The 20,007-nt window shown below is 45.0% G+C and overlaps 1 protein-coding gene across 1 annotated transcript in view; it reads left to right on the top strand.

The window, feature by feature from the left end:
* Positions 1-1,184: 1,184 nt before the first annotated feature.
* The window catches only part of INTS2 (integrator complex subunit 2), a 59,771-nt gene continuing 40,948 nt past the window's right edge, over positions 1,185-20,007 (top strand). Inside the window, exons 1-12 of the mRNA XM_058163854.1 lie at positions 1,185-1,575; positions 3,399-3,705; positions 3,806-3,944; positions 4,688-4,728; positions 8,203-8,333; positions 9,600-9,730; positions 11,990-12,163; positions 14,349-14,575; positions 15,675-15,800; positions 16,847-16,918; positions 17,944-18,058; positions 19,784-19,852. Of these exons, the coding sequence (XP_058019837.1) occupies positions 1,539-1,575; positions 3,399-3,705; positions 3,806-3,944; positions 4,688-4,728; positions 8,203-8,333; positions 9,600-9,730; positions 11,990-12,163; positions 14,349-14,575; positions 15,675-15,800; positions 16,847-16,918; positions 17,944-18,058; positions 19,784-19,852 (1,569 nt within the window). The 5' untranslated portion in view covers positions 1,185-1,538. The remainder of the gene's footprint in view (positions 1,576-3,398; positions 3,706-3,805; positions 3,945-4,687; positions 4,729-8,202; positions 8,334-9,599; positions 9,731-11,989; positions 12,164-14,348; positions 14,576-15,674; positions 15,801-16,846; positions 16,919-17,943; positions 18,059-19,783; positions 19,853-20,007) is intronic.

Here is a 20,007-nt window from a genome sequence, read left to right as displayed (position 1 = left end):
AACAGAGGGATAGAATCAAGATCTTGTGAAGTGTTAATACCACTTTATAATGCCTTGGTAAGGCCACACTTGGAATATTGCATTCAGTTTTGGTCGCCACGATGTAAAAAAGATGTTGAGACTCTAGAAAGAGTGCAGAGAAGAGCAACAAAGAGGATTAGGGGACTGGACTGGAGGATAAAACATGTAAAGAGCGGTTGCTGGAATTGGTATGTCTAGTTTAATGAAGATGAAACTCAACTACTTTGGCCACCTAATGAGAAGGAAGGACTCCCTGGAGAAGAGCCTAATGCTGGGAAAGATGGAGGGCAAAAGAAGAAGGGGATGGCAGAGAACGAGGTGGCTGGATGGAGTCACTTGAAGCAGTAGGCAGGAGCTTAAATGGACTCCAGAGGATGGTAGAGGATAGGAAGGCCTGGAGGAACGTTGTCCATGGGGTCGCAATGGGTCGGACACGACTTCGCAACTAATAACAATAAAAGTTTAATGAAAAGAAGGACTAGGGGTGACCTGATAGCAGTGTTGCAATACAGGTAGTCCTCAACTTACGAGCACAATTGAGCCCAAAATTTCTGTTGCTAAGCAAGACATTTGCTGAGTGAGTGTTCTCCCATTTTACAACACTTTCTTGCCACACTTGTTAAGTGAACCACTGCAGTTGTTAAGTTCATTAACACGGTGGTAAGTGAATCTGACTTCCTTGTTGATTTTACTGGTTGGAAGGTCAGAAAAGGGGATTACGTGACCCCCGGGACACGGCAACCATCATAAATATGAGACTGCAACAGTCGTAAGTGCGGAAAGCGGTCATTAGTCACTTTTTTCCAGTGCCGTTGAATGAACTGTTGTAAGTGGAGGACTATCTCTATTTGAGGGGTTGCCCCAAAGAAGAGGGAGTCAAGCTATTCTCCAAAGCACCTGAGGGTAGAACAAGAAGCAATGGATGGAAACTCATCAAGGAGAGAAGCAACCTGGAATTAAGAAGAAATTTCCTGACAGTGAGAACAATTAATCTGTGGAACAGCTTGCCTCCAAAAGCTGAATGCTCCAACACTGGAAGTTTTTAAGAAGATGTTGGATAATCATTTGTCTGAAATGGTATAAGGTTTCCTGCCTGAGCAGAGGGTTGGACTAGAAGACCTCCAAGGTCCCTTCCAATTCTGTTATTCTGTAATGCTTTTCTGATAAACTTAAAAACATCTTCCAGCTTCTCCCTTCTCCCTTGAAGTTCACAATAATCCTGTAAGGTAGATTAATCTTAAGAGCATGGGAGATCCAGTGGCTTCAATGTTCTGTCTCCCACATGAAATTTCCCCTTGTCATCACTAGGGAAGAAAATATTTTCTGATTTGAGAAAATACGCAAAATGCTTTTTATTTTTGTATGTGATCACTGATATCGCTCCCTCATTGTATACGGTATGATGTGCATCAGTTTAAGAGCAGGCAGACAGCAAAAATGCAGGGATCAGGGCAAGAAGGATAAAACTGATAGTTAGCCAGTGTTTCTGGTCATTTCTAACATCGTTTTCTACCGGAATGACGATAAATATCCAGACTTATGTCATATTGCAAGGTACTGTTAACCCAATTGGTTGCTCAAAAAAAAAAAAAAGCTACTTGGTTTGAACGTGTGCGAAATAGATTTCTTTTTTTTAAAATAAGCTTTATTAAACATTTTCAACATTAAAAAACAAAATAGATTTCTATATGACCAAAAGAAAAATTATTTAAGCAGGTACATATTTAAAATTGAAAATTATCACAATGCTTAAGAGTCCTGTTTAATAACACGTAATATAAAATAGTGGATTTTTAGTGTTGTGCTGTACATATTGATCAGTCAGGAAGGAAGAATGTGGTAAACCTCAGTACTTTGCTATACCCACACCTTTGGTTCGTGGATTTAAGAAATTAAAGAAACTGGAAAGCACACAATACTGACTGCTAAATTTCCAAAACAGTTTTTCCAGCCTAGATGGGAAAAAAGGATTGTCATTTTTTCATGGTTTAGATTTATTTGGAATATAATGCTTGCTTTTTGCAATTGTTGCTTTCTTTTTCCCCTCTACCAGTGGTGGATTTCAAATTTTTTTACTACTGGTTCTGTGGGCATGGCTTGGTGGGCATGGCAGGGGAAGGATGCTGTAAAATCTCCATTCCCTCCCCAATCCAGGGCAAAATCCCCATTTCCTCCCAATCAGCTGGGACTCAGGCGGCAGAGAATAGATGGGGGCGGGGCCAGTCAGAATTTTTACTACCAGTTCTCCGAACTGCTCAAAATTTCCGCTACCGGTTCTCCAGAACTGCTCAGAACCTGCTGAAACCCACCGCTGCTCTCTATATATTTCTGTTCTGTCCCCCCACCTCAGTCCGGGAGGCACGTGAACTGACTCAATTAGCCGGCAATTTAGTCCACAGCAGCTATCAGCTCTGGCAGCAAACCAGCGACCGTCTGCCAAGGTTTTCTTTTATCTTCCTTGATGCCGGCGTGTCAGAAGCTCGTTACCGGAGCAACCAGGAAGTCAGGAACAAACAGCAATCTAAGCCAAATGCTCAGTCAAATAGTTCAGCTCAAGTTTTGTCCAGTCAGTTTGGTTTGTCCGTCACGAAGTAGTAGAGCAGCCCCTCCTGCTTTTATACCCTGTGGGGTGTGGCTCCGTGACTCAGCACTTTCTAGGCCTGCTCCACTCCTCCTTCTGTTGTTCCCGCCTCTTGTCTACGAAACCTGGGATCCAACCAAGACTGATTGTCCACAGCTGGGTCTGGAAGCATTGCCTGGGTGGGGGGAGATACAGGAGACAGAGGCCTCGTCACCTCCTCCACCTAGCCTGCCTCTGGCTCCTGGAGCTGTGCCAGAGAGGCCGGCCCTGCGGAGGGGAGCCCTGACGGCCCTTCCCCCTCACTCTCTGAGTCACTCTCTGGCAGGGGGCCAGGCCCGGGGGAAGGTGGACTGGAGCCACAACAATATCTTAATAAAAATCCATATTATAATTTTGTCCTTTGCTAGGGGCCGAAAAACCTGGTTTTGTCTTGGGGCCCAGATGGGAGTGTCCCATTGCCGAGGGGGCTGGTAGATTAGGTAATAGCCCACTTCCACTCCAATTACACACTGATTTTTTTAATTTAACGCAGGGGTCAGCAACCAGTGGCTCTTTCATCCCTCTGCTGCAGCTCCCTCTCACCGGTCACAATTTTGAGAGGCGCTTCCTGTTGTGTGGGGAAGCACGGCATGCCAGGAGGAGACTATAGCAAGGGATGGTTCCACAATTGATAGGGCCTTCAGTTAGGACAGGTAGAGGAAAAAAGGACGCTGCGCTAGGAGGAGATTCTGTGTTTGTGTGTGTGTCTGAGTGTGACTATTTTTATTTTCCCAACTCTATTGGTTGTGGTTTTCAGGATCCCCTGGCAAAATGGCGGAATGTTCAGCCCTTCAGTTTGTCAGTCCTTACGCCTTTGAAGCCATGCAGAAGGTGGATGTGGTGCGTTTAGCGGCGCTGAGCGACCCAGAGCTCCGGCTATTGCTGCCTTGCTTGGTGCGGATGGCCTTGTGCGCGCCAGCCGACCAGAGCCAGAGTTGGGCCCAGGATAAGAAACTCATCCTCCGCCTGCTTTCGGGGGTCGAAGCCGTCAACTCCATTGTAGCTTTGCTCTCTGTGGATTTTCACGCTTTGGAACAGGATGCGAACAAAGAGCAGCAGCTGAGGTAATGCACCGCGGTTTTGGTTTCCTCGCGATGGTTTCTAAAAAGGGCTGTAACCAATCGGAAAAAGTTTTTTTTTTTCTTTCTGTTCTTCTCTTCTTAGACATAAGCTCGGCGGAGGCAGCGGGGAGAGCATTTTGGTGTCCCAGCTGCAGCACGGCCTGACTTTGGAGTTTGAACACAGCGATTCCCCCCGGAGGCTCCGCCTTGTGCTGAGCGAGCTGCTGGCAATTATGAATAAGGTGGATTTTTCCTTCAGTCCTTCCTGACAAGATCGGCTCTCTTTTCGGGAGGCTTAAGGCTGTTGGTTTTCTTCTCCCCTCCCTCTCTCACCCCCATTCTCTCCTTCCTTTCTTCCTTCCTTCCTTCCTTCCTTCCTTCCTTCCTTCCTTCCTTCCTTCCTTTCTTCCTTCCTTCCTTCCTTCCCTCTCTTTCTCTCTTTGTCCCTTTCTTCCTTTCATACCTCTCTTTTCTCTCCTTCCTTCCTTCTTCCCCCCTTTGCCCCTCCCTCCCTCCCTTGCTCTTTCTTTTCTTTCCTTTCCTTTCCTTTCCTTCCTTCCTTCTTCTTTCTTCCTTCCTTCCTTCTTTCTTTCTTTCCTTCCTTCCTTTCTCTCTTTATCCCTTTTTTCTTTCATCCTTCTCTTTTCTCTCCTTTCCTTTTTCCCTCCTTTGCCACTTCCTTCCTCCCTTCCTCCTTTGCTCTTTCTCTTTTCTTTTCTTTTCTTTCCTTCCTTCCTTCTTCTTTCCCCCTTCCTTCCTTCCTTCCTTCCTTCCTTCCTTCCTTCCTTCCTTCCTCCATTCCTTCTTTTGTCCCTTTCTTTCATCCCTTTCTTTTCTCTCCTTCCTTCCTTCTTCCCTCCGTTACGCCTTCCTTCTTTCCTCCCTCCCTCCTTTGCCCTTTCCCTTCCTTCCTTCCTTCCTTCCTTCCTTCCTTGCTTGCTTGCTTGCTTTTCATTTTCAAAAACAGGTCCTTCTCTCTGAACAGGTAGCCGACTCCACCGGTGAATTTTTTTTCAAACACTCTGAGTCCTTCGGGAGAAGGGCAGTATAAAATCCAATAAATCTAAATCTTAGAGAGGGCTGTAAAGCGCTGTGAAGCGGTATATAAGTCTTAAGTGCTAATGCTATTCAACCAGTAGGCTGAACTCAATCCTGCTGAATATTTTTTTACTTTATAAAAAGGAGTAAATTATATGGTTTTCATTACCGTGAAGGCATATAGACATGCACGCATGTACGTAAATTGAAAAATAAATAGCAGCTGCCTTCACAATACAAGCAATATTTATTTCTTTACCTCTGTGGAGATTCTCAGTCATCCAGGCCTTGGTTGTCTCAAAGGTGCTTTTTCAAGAGGCAGCTGAACTTTCTGGGTGTTACTGCAAGATTCAGTCCTTCTTCTTCTGTTTGGATAAGCTCTCTGTCAGACAAATTTCTCACCCATCAGTCAGTTTTCTGAGACGTGCCACTGTCCATCTGGGTTGGTTTTTCTCCTTTGTGGGTGTGTTTTTTTTCCTGTCGAAGCTGTAGGGTGGAAAAATTTTGTCTTTTTGTCATTCCTTGCTCGTGTTGAGTTGCGTTAGTTCTGCCTTCTTTATAAATTCCGTGAGCTGTTCAGATAGCTTCTGTTGGTAGAAGTGATTTCAGCTCCTGCAGTATGTGTCCCACTCTTGTTGTGACCCAGGCCCAAGGTTGACTCAGCCTTCCATCCTTTATAAGGTAGGTAAAATGAGGACCCAGATTGTTGGGGGGGCAATAAGTTGACTTTGTATATAAATATACAAATAGAATGAGACTATTGCCTTACACAATGTAAGCCACCCTGAGTCTTCGGAGAAGGGCAGTATAAAAATCCAATAAATCTAAATCTAATCTAAATCTAAATCTTAGAGAGGGCTGTAAAGCGCTGTGAAGCGGTATATAAGTCTTAAGTGCTAATGCTATTCAACCAGTAGGCTGAACTCAATCCTGCTGAATATTTTTTTGCTTTATAAAAAGGAGTAAATTACATGGTTTTGATTACCGTGAAGGCATGTAGACATGCACGCACGTATGTAAATTGAAAAATAAATAGCAGGTGCCTTCATAATACAAGCAATATTTATTTCTTTACCTCTGTGGAGATTCTCAGTCATCCAGGCCTTGGTTACCCCAAAGGTGCTTTTTCAAGAGGCAGTTGAACTTTCTGGATGTTACTGCAAGATTCAGTCCTTCTTCTGTTTGGATAAGCTCTCTGTCAGACAAATTTCTCACCCATCAGTCAGTTTTCTGAGACGTGCCACTGTCCATCTGGGTTGGTTTTTCTCCTTTGTGTGTGTGTTTTTTTTCCTGTCGAAGCTGTAGGGTGGAAAAATTTTGTCTTTTTGTTGTTCCTTGCTCGTGTTGAGTTGCGTTAGTTCTGCCTTCTTTATAAATTTGGTGACCTGTTCAGATAGCTTCTGTTGGTAGAAGTGATTTCAGCTCCTGCAGTATGTGTCCCACTCTTGTTGTGACCCAGGCCCAAGTAGATAGTAATAAACTTAGTCCGTGGAAAAACAAACTTTATTCGAACATGTGGGAATTACTTCATTTCCAGCGTCGTTCAACTCAAAGTAAAACAAATGCCTCCCAACACAAATTCCTTGGTTATCTCACAAACCTTGGTCCAATTAGGCAAACTGCCAAAGGCCCTTCCTGGCAAACGTCCAGAAGCCACAAAAACAAAGACGTATACGAAGCAGAAGACAAAGCAGAAGACGCAGCTACAACGTTGTTTTCCGGCAAAGCCCAAACGCCGTTGCTGCTCTGTTTTAAGCCTTATGAGAGGGGCCAATCACCTCTTGGCAATACTCCTGAGTTGTCCTTTTTGCTTGAGCTCTTTTCATGCGTGCATTAGGAAGAGGCTCTTCCTGTTCCTCTGCCTCACTACTGTCAGTCTCTGGACGCTCTAGAATCCGTACCTCACTTCCTGATGGCCCTGGCCTCACCTCAGCCTCATCGCTGTCCGACTCCGTTGCCAGCTCCATAGGCTGCTGACGGACCACAACAGCTCTCTCTTTCAAAATCTCAATTGTGAAAGTCCAGTTGCCGCTTGAAAAAGCACCTTTGGGACAATCGACCTCTTTACGTTTGACTTCTAATTTCCAAGTGGCCTCATGCAGAGGCCAGACAGGGACAGCCAAAGGGCCGCGGTGTGGCTCAGGCTGTAAGAAGCCTGTTATTAAACACAGCTGCCTGCAATTACTGCAGGTTCTAGTCCCACCAGGCCCAAGGTTGACTCAGCCTTCCATCCTTTATAAGGTAGGTAAAATGAGGACCCAGATTGTTGAGGGGGGCAATAAGTTGACTTTGTATATAAATATACAAATAGAATGAGACTATTGCCTTACACAATGTAAGCCACCCTGAGTCTTCGGAGAAGGGCGGGATATAAATGTAAAAAAAAAAAAAAAAAAGGCCCAGATCTAATCTTAAGAGACATATACATCTTCAACTTTTTTAATCTATATTGTTTATATTTTATCTATCGTGTTTCCCCGAAAATAAGACCGGGTCTTATATTAATTTTTGCTTCAAAAGACGCGTTAGGGCTTATTTTCTGGTTAGGTCTTATTTTGGGGGAAATACGGTACTAAATGCATCCATCTGGCTGGCAATCTTAACTGGGGCTTATTTTTTGGGGGGGTAGGGCTTATATTACAAGCATCCTGAAAAATGATGCTAGGGCTTATTTTCCAGTTGGGTCTTATTTTTGGAGAAACAGAGTATATTGTATATATAGATAAGCCGTGGTGGCGCAGTGGTTAGAGTGCAGTATTGTAGGCTACTTCTGCTGATTGCTGGCTGACTGCAATTTGGCAGTTCGAATCTCACCAGGCTCAAGGTTGACTCAGCCTTCCATCCTTCCGAGGTGGGTAAAATGAGGACCCAGATTGTTGGGGGGCGATACGCTGACTCTGTAAATCGCTTAGAGAGGACTGTAAAAGCACTGTGAAGCAGTATATAAGTCAAAATTCTATTGCAGGCAAACTCTGGCCATTGTCAGGAGTTCAATCCTGACTGATTCAAGGTTGACTCAGCCTTCCATCCTTCCGAGGTGGGTAAAATGAGGACCCAAATTATTGGGGGAAATACGCTGACTCTATAAACCGCTTAGAGGGGATTGTAAAAGCACTGTGAAGCAGTATACAAGTCTAAATGCTATTGGTATAGTTGTCATAATGTAAAAGCATTTATCCCTAGACCAGGGGTCTGCAAACTTGGCTCTTTTAAGACTTGTGGACTTCAACTCCCACAGTTTGTTGAAGTCCACAAGTCTTAAAAGAGCCAAGTTTGCAGACCCCTGCCCTAGCCTACTGTTCACTGGCTTCATTTTGAACTTGTTGAATGTTGCTATTTTCTGGGCAAGAATCTCTTTTCACTTACACATAGTTTAATCTTGTATTTTATATTTGAAATGTTATGCTGAAGAGTACGGCTTATTTTAATTGTAATACTTCTGAGATGAATAAACAACCTTTGAACTCTTGTGTGTTCAGAACTTCCTTCACTGTTGCCTATTGTCGATGTGGCTGAAGCTTTGCTCCACATGAAGAATGGAGCTTGGTTCCTCTGCCTTTTAGTAGCCAACGTCCCGGACAGTTTTAATGAAGGTATGTTACGTATTTGAATACTTCGTTGGGCAGTGATTTTTGTGTGTTCCTGTGTGTTGGAAAGGCGCCATCGGTTGTCCATCAGGCGCACATTTTTCCACAAAAGCATTAAAAGGGTAAGAAAAGTAGCCATATAGCTGAGTAGGACCTGAGCATACTTATTGCATTCAATTTACGTCTTGATTGCTATGTATGGACTGTAAATTAAATGAAAAGCACTGTACAGCTAGTCCTCGACTTACGACCACAACTGAGCCCAAAATTTCCATTGTTAACTGATACATTTGTTAAGTGAGTTTTGCCCCATTTTCTGACCTTTTCTCTCCACAGTTGTTAAGTGAATCCCTGCAGTTGATAGGTTAGTAACCTGGTTGTTAAGTGAATCTGGCTTCCCCACTTGTGAGAAGGTCATGAAGGGGAATCACATGACCTTTGACACAGCAAAGATCATAAAAATGAACCAACTGCCAAGCGTCTGAATTTTGATTAAGTGACCCATGGGGATGCTGCAAAGCTCGTAACAATGAAAAATGGTCATAAGTCACATGTCTCAGTGCTGTTGTAACTTTGAACGGTCACTAAACGAATTGTTCATAAGTCGAGGACTTCCTGTGTATGTTTCAAAAGAAAGGAAGACTGCAAGTCAATTCATCAATAATTCCAGAAAATTGTAAACTTACTTTGGAATGAGAACGTGGCCCAGCACAATTATATCGCTCCTGATCGTTTTCTGAATCCTGGCTTTTAGGTCAGGATGGGTGGCTTGCAATCTCACATGTGTTCTGTGTCAACTTTGAATCGAACCTGGCAAAAACCTTGTTTCTATTCCTCAATTGTCACACAGAGTAGGGAGAGAGGAGGAGGATGAAATACGTTGCTAGACAAAACACAGGACTTTCTCGTGGGAAGCAAGGTCACCTCTGCAGGTGGTGAAAAGAGACGGGGAGGAGTGTCTGGAGATCCCGCCGATTAATCTAACTGGGGCAACATGATCTGAGACTTTTGGGGAGGGAGTTACTTCCTCTTTTAATTTCACTAAACCACAGGAAACATTTAGAGTTGGTTTTTTATTTGATTGTGACAATACGATGTACCCAATAAAGAAGTTCTTAGAAGAAGACCTTCACCTTGGAGTTCTGATTTGCTCGAGTTTGTTACTCGGGGTCATGACATTCTGTTCCTCCCACCACTGTTTTTGCAACCTGAAGGTGGACTGAATTGAAAATTTGGTTGTTGTTGTTTTTTAAAAAAATTGGTGGATTCCAGTATGCAGGGGCTTGATTAAGAATGGCGAGAGGCAAGATGAGGAGAGTTTTGGAGGCCGCCGCAGAACCGACGCGCTGCGTCACCTTTGCAAAATGAACCCTTCCCAGGCGCTGAGGGTTCGAGGTATGGTGGTAAGTCCTTTTGCAACTTGGGATGAAGATGGGAAGTAACTTATTTACATTTTTTTTTCCTGATAAAAAATAATGTTCGTAGGGTTGAACTGTGAGGTCCTTGGTGCTTTCTGAGCTTGATGGCTTCCTTGAAGACGTTTCATTACCAAACTAGGTAATGTCATTATCAACATGTGCATACTATCCAAAAGAGACAATCGAAAAGCCAAAAATGATCCAAAAAGATGTAAGCACCTCACCAGCAATCAACACCCAAACGAACAGAGATTAACGACAAGATTAACACTAGACCAACAATCTTGAAGCAAACGATACCTCAATCAAGAAATGACCAACTCAGACAAACAATCTAACAGTCAATCAAGGAACCCCCCAAGAAAACTCCCACCAACACTGACTGTTGTGTCTCGTCCAATCTCACCTCAGCCGGGGTCTTCTTATCTGCTTCCGAACACGGAAGAAGAAATACCTCCAGCCCCCAGCCCTGGCTCCATGCCCAGACAGGCTGAAGAAGAAGAAATACCTGCAGCCCCCAGCTCTGGCTCCATGCCCAGGCAAACGGAGCAACTAGACCCCTCCCCCTCCTCCACAGCATGTGAGCCTGAGGGAGGTCAATTGCCAACAGCTGCCGACTGGAGTGACCCTCGCGTCAGAAGACTTGATAGGCGGAGGCAACAGAAGGAAGGGAGGGCAGGCCTGGATAAGTGCTGAGTCATGGAGCCACACCCCATGGCCTATATAAAGGATCTGCTTTCTGGCATTCTCTGAGTCAGGCAAAGTCTAAACATATCTTGCTGAAGTCACTTTCTGGTCTCCTGCCTGCCTTGAGGACTTTGCTAGGACTTTGGGCAGAGCTGCAGAGGCAAGCCTGATTCGGATTTTCCTGACCCGGCCGTCAGCGGAGGAGTGGGACACGACATCGACAATGCAAGCCACTTACATCTAAAATGAGACCAAACCCTACTTAATAAGTGGCACTGATGACGTTACCTAGTTTGGTGATGAAACGTTTGCAAGAAAACAGCCGAACTCAGAGAATACGAAGGACATTGATTTCTTTTCTTTTTCTTTCTTATATTTTCTTTCTTTCCATTACATTGTTTTCCCCTTTTTCACTCTTTTCTACAACTTCTACTCTCTTTTTTTTCTTTTCTTTTTTTAGTTTGTATTTTTACTATTGTAATAATATTTAAAGAAATTATGATTTTAAAAAAAATGACTTGACAAGCAGTGACCACATTTATGACTTTTTTTTATTATTGAGTTTCATTGCATTTTAACAATTAAACAATTTTCGTTCAACTCCTGTGCATGACTGTGACCATTTACATATCGTCCCATTAGTGTTCTCCTATACTCTGTATAATTTTACTAAATTAATATTACTAATTCTAATTAGAATTACTAATCCTTACTAATTCTACTATCTGTTATTTCCCCTTCTTTCCTATTTTCGACCCAATTATACCATTTCTCCCATATTACATAAAAATCCGAATAATTAGAAAAATATTGGATTGCGCCGAGATGGACAAAATGACTCTTGAACTGAAAGGACGGATGGATTCTCACATTTAGGACTTTCGCAGTGTTTCCTTAGTCGTGTGATTGCCATTATGGTCAGCATGTGTGACCTCTTCCCTAACTTTTTCTTCCCCCCCCCCACCACACGCCAAGCAGAGATATTGGAAAGGAAGAGATTACAAGAGAAGAAGTAGGCACCCAATAGAGAATACATACCAGATCAAAACACTGGTGCCAGCAACTATAGGCTCACTATGCAAACAGACCATTGTATTCTTCATTGTGTGCCTGCTTACTCTCTTGTAGTCCCTTCCTCTCCAAACTCTCTGTAAGGAATGGGAGAGAAAAAGTCCAAGCGATTTCTGCAGGCAATCTCTCTGCGCACGATCTTTTGGATTTTGTCTCTTCATATAACTAGTTTGTGAAATGGCTGCTTGGTTCAGGGTGATGTGCAAACTCCATTGAGTTAGCAGCATGGTTTAAACCAGGGGTCTCCAACCTTGGTCCCTTTAAGACTTGTTGACTTCAACTCCCAGAGTCCCTGGGAGTTGAAGTCCACAAGTCTTAAAGGGACCAAGGTTGGAGACCCCTGGTTTAAATGATGAGGCGTTCCTTGTGCAAGGAACATAAACTTACCTGGTTCTTGTGTACGTATCTTCCAGTAATCTGGCAAAGGAGACACCTTTCTGAGGTAAATTTGAAGGCCAAATTTTAAAGATGTTCTTTTGTGCTTAGGTGGAGGAATGTCACTTACCAGGACTTGGTGTGGCTTTGACTTTGGATCACACCAAGAATGAGTTTTCCGAGGATGGCGTCAGTGACCTGGTCTGTTTTGTGAGTGGCTTGTTGCTTGGAACGAACGCCAAAGTTCGGACGTGGTTTGGAACATTTATCCGGAACGGTCAACAGGTGAGAACGTCTGTGCTTGATAGAGGAAAAGGCCACGGCCAATACAATATAGTTCTCAATTTACAACAATTCATTTAGCGACTGCTCAAGAGTTACAGTGGCCCTGAAAGAAGTGAATTACGACCGATTCCTGCACTTACGACTGTTGTGGCATCCCCATGGTGATCATGTGATCAAAATTCAGGCACATGACAATGTGCATGTATTTATGACAGTGGCAACATCCCTGGGGTCATGTGATCATTATTGACAATCTTCCCAGCCACTTTCTGATGAGCAAAGTCAATGTGGGAAGCTGAATTGACTTAAGGACTGCACAATTCACTTAACAACTGCAGTAATTCACTTAACAGCTGTATCACACACACACAAAAAAGTTCATGAAATCATGTATGATTTACTTAGCAATCGCCTTGCTTAGCACTGCAAATTCTGGTCTCAATTGTCGTAAATTGAGGCCTAACTGTAAAACAGGAGAGAGATACACCTCGCCCTTCAAATGCCAGATCACTGGAAATAGCATGAGATGCTATACTAATGCTGGGCTTTTTAACACTTTAGGGAAAGAACAGCAGCAGAAAGTTGCCATTTGATGCAGTTAAATTCGCCCTGCTCAATCCAAGCAATGCATAACAAAGCTTGAAGCAATGAATAAATATATAAAACCACTTCTGATTATACTGAATAACAGAATACAGTGGCACCTTAGTAGTCAATGCATTCTGATATGAAAATTTTGTCCCGGTACTCATTGTTTGTTTGGTACTCGACGCACGAGCTAGAACTTGTCGTTGTCGGCTGCCTTCTGACTCATGACATTATTCCTTGTGGGAATAATGCAGTGGTAAAATCTGAACCACTGAAATGCGAGGTGTGCGCGCACACAGTGCATTCCAAAAGGAGGCATGGGTTAAGTAGAACAGCGCGTGGGTGTGTGTGTGTAACCAGCTGTGGCGCGCAAACTTTTTTTTACTTTCAAAAACATTTGTTTTACAACCTATTTGGACGAATACGTTGTAGAAAAATGCTTTTAAAAGTAAAAAAAAAAGGCTCTGACGATTGCGCGGCTAAGCTGTAATCGTCAGAGCCTTTTTTTTTTACATTTTAAAAGCATTTTTTTTCCCAACCCATTCAGCCAAAGAGGTTGTAAAAAAATGCTTTTAAAAGTAAAAAGAAAGGCTCTGGTGATCGCACAGCTCAGCTGTGATCATCAGAGCCTTATTTTTATTTTTAAAAGCATTTTTTAAAAGAAGCAGCAAGCGGGCGATTGGGCGATTGGGTGGGCATGGGTGGGGGTGGGGCAGGGATTTTTGCTACCGGTTCTCCGAACCACCTGCCGCCATTGCTACCAGATCGGCCGATCCAGTCCAAACCAGGAACATTTTCACCCCTGGAATAATGTTTATTTAGTATATTTTAACCTATCAGGCTAATTTTAAAATAAGTTTTTTAATCTGCATAACAGAATAACAGAGTTGGAAGGGACCTTGGAAGTCTTCTTAGTTCAACTCCCTGCTCAAGCAGGAAAACCTACACCTGTGATGGCAAATCTTTTCGGGACTGAGTGCCCAAACTGGAATGCCTATGCATGTATGTGCGCCGGAGCACCAAAAACCCAATGTTGTGTCTGCGCCCCCCAAGCCGGGCCCCCTTCCAAAAAGTGACTTGGAAAGTGAGGGGGAAGGGCCATCAGGACTTACCTCAGGAGCACCAGCTTCCCTGGCTCAGCTCCAGGAACCAGAGGCAGGCCAGGTGGAGGAGATAACGAGGCCTCCGTCCCCTGACTCTTTCTCCCCCCCAGGCCACGCCTCCAGACCCAGCTGATGGCAATCAGGCCTGGCTGGACCCTAGGTTTCGTAGGCAGGAGAGGCGGGAACAACAGAAGCAGGGGTGGGGCAGGCCTAGGAAATGCTGAGTCATGGAGCCACACCCCACAGGATATAAAAGCAGCAAGAGCTGCTATGCCTCTTTGTAGCAGGCAAGACAACTGCTTAACTAAGAGCTGAAGTACTGTTTGTTGACTCATCGGCATCAAGGGAGATAACAGAGACACTTGGCAGACACTCGCTAGTTTGCTGCCAGAGCTGATAGTGCCGGCTAATTAAGCCATCGCTCGGATGGAGGCGAGGGGGGACAGAACATGATTGATGTTTAAAGGGAGCCACGTTTTCCTTCTCTTGTGCAGCGCAAACGGGAGAACATCAGCTCTGTGCTTTGGCAGATGAGGAGGCAGCTGCTGCTCGAACTGATGGAGATTCTGCCCACCGTCCGGAGTTTGCACATCCCTGAGGAGGCCGAGCCAGACATGGAACCCAACATCTCGGTCTATTCTGGGCTGAAGGAGGAACATGTCATCAAAGCCAGCGCCCTCCTGCGCCTCTACTGTGCTCTGATGGGCATCGCCGGCTTAAAGTGAGCAGCCCTTGATTGTCTTCCGGGGACTTAGTCATCCTACGATGGCCCATATTTGCGGGTGGGGTCTCGGAGGTCCCTTTCGTAGTCATTTATGGGATGGTAGCAGCTGAGGTTCAGGACGTGTGGTAGGATTTCTGGCTAAGGTTGTTTGAGGAAAGATCGGTATCTCAATTTGATCGCATTGTCCCCATCAGTTTCTTAACCTTAAAATGGGTGGACTTCAGCTCTTAGAATTCCTCAGCCAGCATGCTTTAAGATGGGTGGGCTTCAACTCTCAGAATTCCCCAGCCTGTATCAGTGGTGGAATTCAAATTTTGTGGGTGTGGCTTGGTGGGTGTGGTGTGGCTTGGTGGGTGTGGCAGGGGAAGGATACTGCAAAATCTTCATTCCCACCCCAATCCAGGGGTAGAATACTGCAAAATCCCCATTCCTTCCCCACTCCAGGGGGAAGGATACTGCAAAATCTCCAAACCCTCTCTACTCCAGGGGGAAGGATACTGCAAAATCTCCATTCCCAACCCTTTCCAGGGGGAAGGATACTGCAAAATCTCCATTCCCAACCCACTCCAGGGGGAAGGATACTGCAAAATCTCCATTCCCAACCCACTCCAGGGGGAAGGATACTGCAAAATCTCCATTCCCAGCCCACTCCAGGGGGAAGGATACTGCAAAATCTCCATTCCCACCCCACTCCAGGGGGAAGGATACTGCAAAATCTCCATTCCCTCCAGGGGGAAAGATGCTGCAAAATCTCCATTCCCACCCCACTCTGGGCCCAGCCAGAGGTGGTATTTGTCGGTTTTCCAAAATACTCAAAATTTCCGCTACAGGTTCTTCAGAACCTGTCAGAACCTGCTGAATAGCACCCGTGGCCTGTGTGCTTTTAAGAGGGGTGGGCTTCAAGTCCCAGAATTCCCCTGCCTGTATGTTTTAAGAGGGGTGGAATTCAGCTCCCAGAATTCCCCAGCCAACATGTGTTAAGAAGATCGAGGACCCCTGGTTTAGAAGACCTGTTTTGCAAACAACCCCAGCATTGGGGGGGAAATATGCCCTGTCCATAGGCTGCAGCTGATCCTGTCTTTGTGTCACCTTGCAGGCCGACCGACGAAGAAGCAGAACAACTACTTCAGCTCATGACTAGTCGCCCACCGGCCACTCCGGCGGGAGTCCGCTTTGTGTCGCTCTCTTTCTGCATGCTGCTTGCTTTCTCCACGCTGGTCAGGTACCCTTTGAGTAACCAGAGTATCTTCTAGAAGAAAGGGAAAAGCGGAAGAGCCGTTCATTTCCTTGCGGGGGAGGGGTGGTCTCAGTTGGGATCCGGCCTCATCCCGAGCTTTAAGTCACGAGTATGATCCCTTTTATGTTTGGGAGGCCGGCTTTTTCTTTATTTTTATTTATTGGTGAACAGGAGAATGGGAGTGGGACCCTGACTTACCGTATTTTTCAGAGTATAGGATCCACTTCTTCCCCCCTAAAAGAGGGTGAAAATTTGTGTGCGTCTTATACACTGAATGTAGCCACGCTCACCTGCTGGCCCCCACCCTTTGGCCCCTGCCTCCCAGCAATTTGCCTCCTTGCAGCAAACAGCCCGTTTCAGCTTCAGCACAGCCTGATTAGCACAAGCAGCCGATTGTCCATCGGATCGGCCTCCTGACCATCAGCTGTTTCAGGCTGCAGGGATTGCCATGGCCTATTGCCACCTCCGTGCACCCCATTGGCCTCCGCTGTTTGCGGCAAGGAGGCAAATTGCTGGGAGGCAGAGGCAGGTTTCTTTTTCTTGTGCTGAAACTGAAACAGGCTGTTTGCTGCAAGGTGGCAAATTGCTGGGAGGCAGAGGCAGATTTTTTTTCTTGTTTTCCTCTGCAAAAAAAGGTAGGTACGTCTTCTAGTCCAGAGTGTCTTATACTCTGAAAAATACGGTAATTCTCCCAGGCCCACCATTTGAGGTCCCCATTCTTACAGCAGCAGAATAATCTGCTGCTACACGTAGTCCTCGATTTACAGTCACCATTGAGCCCCAACTTTCCATTGCTAAGCAAGACGGCTGATAAGTGAGGTTTGCCCTGTTTTTGCCCCAACACCTGATAAGAGTTGTTGCTTTGCAATCTCTAATCACTGGAGCCTTTCAAGAAAAGACTGGATAGCAACATGTCTGGAATGGTATAAAGTCTCTTGCTTGAGCAGGGGGTTGAAATAGAAGACCTCCGAAGTCCCTTCCAATCCTGTTATTCTGTCTGACTTCCAATTCTAACACAATTATCTCTTCAGTACCCCAGAACAGGAGCAGCTGATGGTGATGTGGTTGAGCTGGATGATCAAGGAAGAAGCTTATTTTGAAAGGTTAGAGACCTTTTCCTGCCCTTGCCAACGTACAGTATACGCTGTCATATTGTGTGAAGTATTAGTACCACTCTAAGCCTTGGTAGTGGGTCGCGGCGGCTCAGGGGCTAAGACAGCTGAGCTTGTCGATCGAAAGGTCGGCAGTTCGGCGGTTCGAATCCCTAGTGCTGCCGTGTAACGGGGTGAGCTCCCGTTACTAGTCCCAGCTTCTGCCAACCTAGCAGTTTCGAAAGCACGTAAAAATGCAAGTAGAAAAAATAGGAACCACCTTTGGTGGGAAGGAAACAGCGTTCCATGCGCCTTTGGCGTTGAGTCATGCCGGTCACATGACCACGGAGACGTCTTCGGACAGCGCTGGCTCTTCGGCTTTGAAACGGAGATGAGCACCGCCCCCTAGAGTCAGGAACGACTAGCACGTATGTGCGAGGGGAACCTTTACCTTTACATAAAGCCTTGGTAAGGCCACACCTGGAATACTGCATCCAGTTTTGGTCACCACATTACAAAAAAGATGTTGAGTCTTTGGGAAGAAGTGTGAAGAAGAGCAACTAAGATGATTAAAGGCGTGGAGACAAAAACATATGAAGAACGGTTACAGGATTTGGGTTTGGCCAGTCTAGAGAAAAGAAGGACTGGGGGTGACATGATAGCAGCGTTCCAGTAGGGGCTGCCCCAAATAGGAGGGTTTCAATTTATTTTCCAAAACACCAGAGGGCAGGACAAGAAACAATGGATGGAAACTAATCGAGGAGAGAAGCAACGTGGAATTAAGGAGAAACTTCCTAACAGCGAGGACAATTAACCAGTGGAACAGCTTGCCACCAGACGGTGTGGGCGCTTCACCACTGGAGGCTTTTAAGAGGAGACTAGACAGCCACTTGTCTGAAAGGGTATAGGATCTCCTGCTTGAACAGGGGGTTGGACTAGAAGACCTCCAGGGTCCCCTCCAGCTCTATTCCGATTCTGTAAAATATTCTCAAATGAAAACTTTTCCTCTTCTCTCCCCCGCCTTCCTTTTCTGACAGCACTTCTGGAGTTTCCGCTTCCTTTGGTGAGATGCTGTTATTGGTCGCCATGTATTTCCATAGCAACCAGCTCAGCGCTATCATTGAATTGGTGTGCTCTACTTTGGGAATGAAGGTAAGTGGTCCACTCCTACGGCGTGGCTTGGAGCTGCAGGCCTTCCTGCTCGACTTCCCTAAAGCTGCCTCTACAATCTGTCAACCATCAGGTTTAATCCAAGAAATGAGTAAATTGACTTTAGAAATTAGAGAACAAGAGGATAAACAATTCCATAAGATATGGGATCTGTTTTATCAATGGTTAGAAGGGAATTATGCTAAAGTGAATTAAGAATTAAGAAAGATTAGAATATAAGGAAATGTTTAAATTATATAATTGTTTTTAGGGAATGGATTTGAAGATGTATAATATTAATTTGGAAAATTGATTCTAAAGGAGAAATTGAAATGTTATAATTAATAAGAAATTATTTGATTATAGTTGAGACACATATTAGATTGATAAAATGTAAGTATAGATAAATTAATTGGAATGTATATGGGCACACAGGATTGGGGATCAACCCACCGATACAATGTATTTGGATTGATGATGATTTTATGTATGTTTGTTTGTTAAAAAATAATAATCCAAAAAACAAACAAACAAGAGTCAGTTGGGTTTAGTGGGGAAGTCACCAACTAGAAAACAGGAGATGGTGAGTTCTAGTCCCATTTTAGGCTTGAAAGCCAGCTGGGGTGACTTTGCACCAATCACCTGAAGACTGGAGGCTAAAATATATGAAGAATGGTTGCAGGAACTGGGTATATCTAGTTTAATGAAAAGAAGCACTAGGGGAGACATGATAGCCATGTTCCGATATCTCAGTGGCTGCCACAAAGAAGATTTGGTGGTCAAGCTATTCTCCAAAGCACCTGAGGACAGGAGAAGAAGCAATGGCTGGACACTAATCAAGGAGAGAAGCAAGCTAGACATAAGGAGAAACTTCCTGACAGTGAGAACAATTAACCAGTGGAACAACTTGCCTCCAGAAGTTGTAAATGCTCTAACAGTGGAAGTCTTTAAGAAGAAACTGGACAACCATTTGTCTGAAATTTTATAGGGTCTTCTGCTTGAGTAGTGGGTTGGACTAGAAAAGGGGTCCCTAACCCCCAGGCCACAGCCCACTAACGGGACATGTCCTGTTTGGAACAGGGTTGTGAGGGCAGTTGGTTCATGTGTGCACACAGGTGACGCTCATGCAAGCAGTGCTGTCTTTCACGCACAAAGCTTCACATCACAAATTTGATGGCCACTTGTGTGAGCCCGCAAAGCTCCCTTTGCATGAACTATGTGCGTGCGCCTTCCGCTTACACAAATGGAGCTTCGCACGCACCTGCCTGCCACCCACCCACAACGAAGCTATCCCCTCTTCCCTCCCTCGCCGGGCCGCCAAGCCAGAAAGGTTGGGGACCACTGTATTAGAAGACCTCCAAGGTCCCTTCCAGCTCTTAATTCTGTTATTATTCTGAAAGACCCTCCAGACCAGGAGACGGTGAATTATAGCCTCACCTTAGCTATGAAAGCTGGCTGGGTGACTTTCGGTCAATCAACAAGAGACTGAGTTCTAGTCCTACCTTAGCCGTGAAAACTGCATCCATAGTGAAGCAACTTTTGAGTTCACTTAAAGGCTGTCACATTTGTTTACTGACTGTTGCAACAAAAAAAAAGTCATAAAAATTGGGTTGGTTATGTGGCAGGGTCCCTTTCGGTCATATGTCGAGGACTACTTGTGGGGACCGTGCCCTGTAGCAAAAACCCCAATCTGACAACGTTGGTGTTCCTGGTGTTCCTTTATTCCAGATCGTCATCAAGCCCAGTTCTCTGAGTCGTATGAAAACCATCTTCACCCAGGAGATTTTCACCGAACAGGTAAAATCTGTGAACGTGTGCTTGGCTTCCCTAGTCGACTCCTTATCCTCCGTTGCTCACCTCTCCTAAGTCCTCTGCGCTTATGTGCATCTGGAACAGGCCCCAGCTGTTCTTCCTCCTTGCTCATATCAGTCTCCAAAGGCAGCTGCCTCTCC

The sequence above is a fragment of the Ahaetulla prasina genome, chromosome 1 (assembly GCF_028640845.1).
Source record: "Ahaetulla prasina isolate Xishuangbanna chromosome 1, ASM2864084v1, whole genome shotgun sequence".
Taxonomy (NCBI): domain Eukaryota; kingdom Metazoa; phylum Chordata; class Lepidosauria; order Squamata; family Colubridae; genus Ahaetulla; species Ahaetulla prasina.
This window is presented reverse-complemented; position numbering and strand designations above follow the sequence as displayed.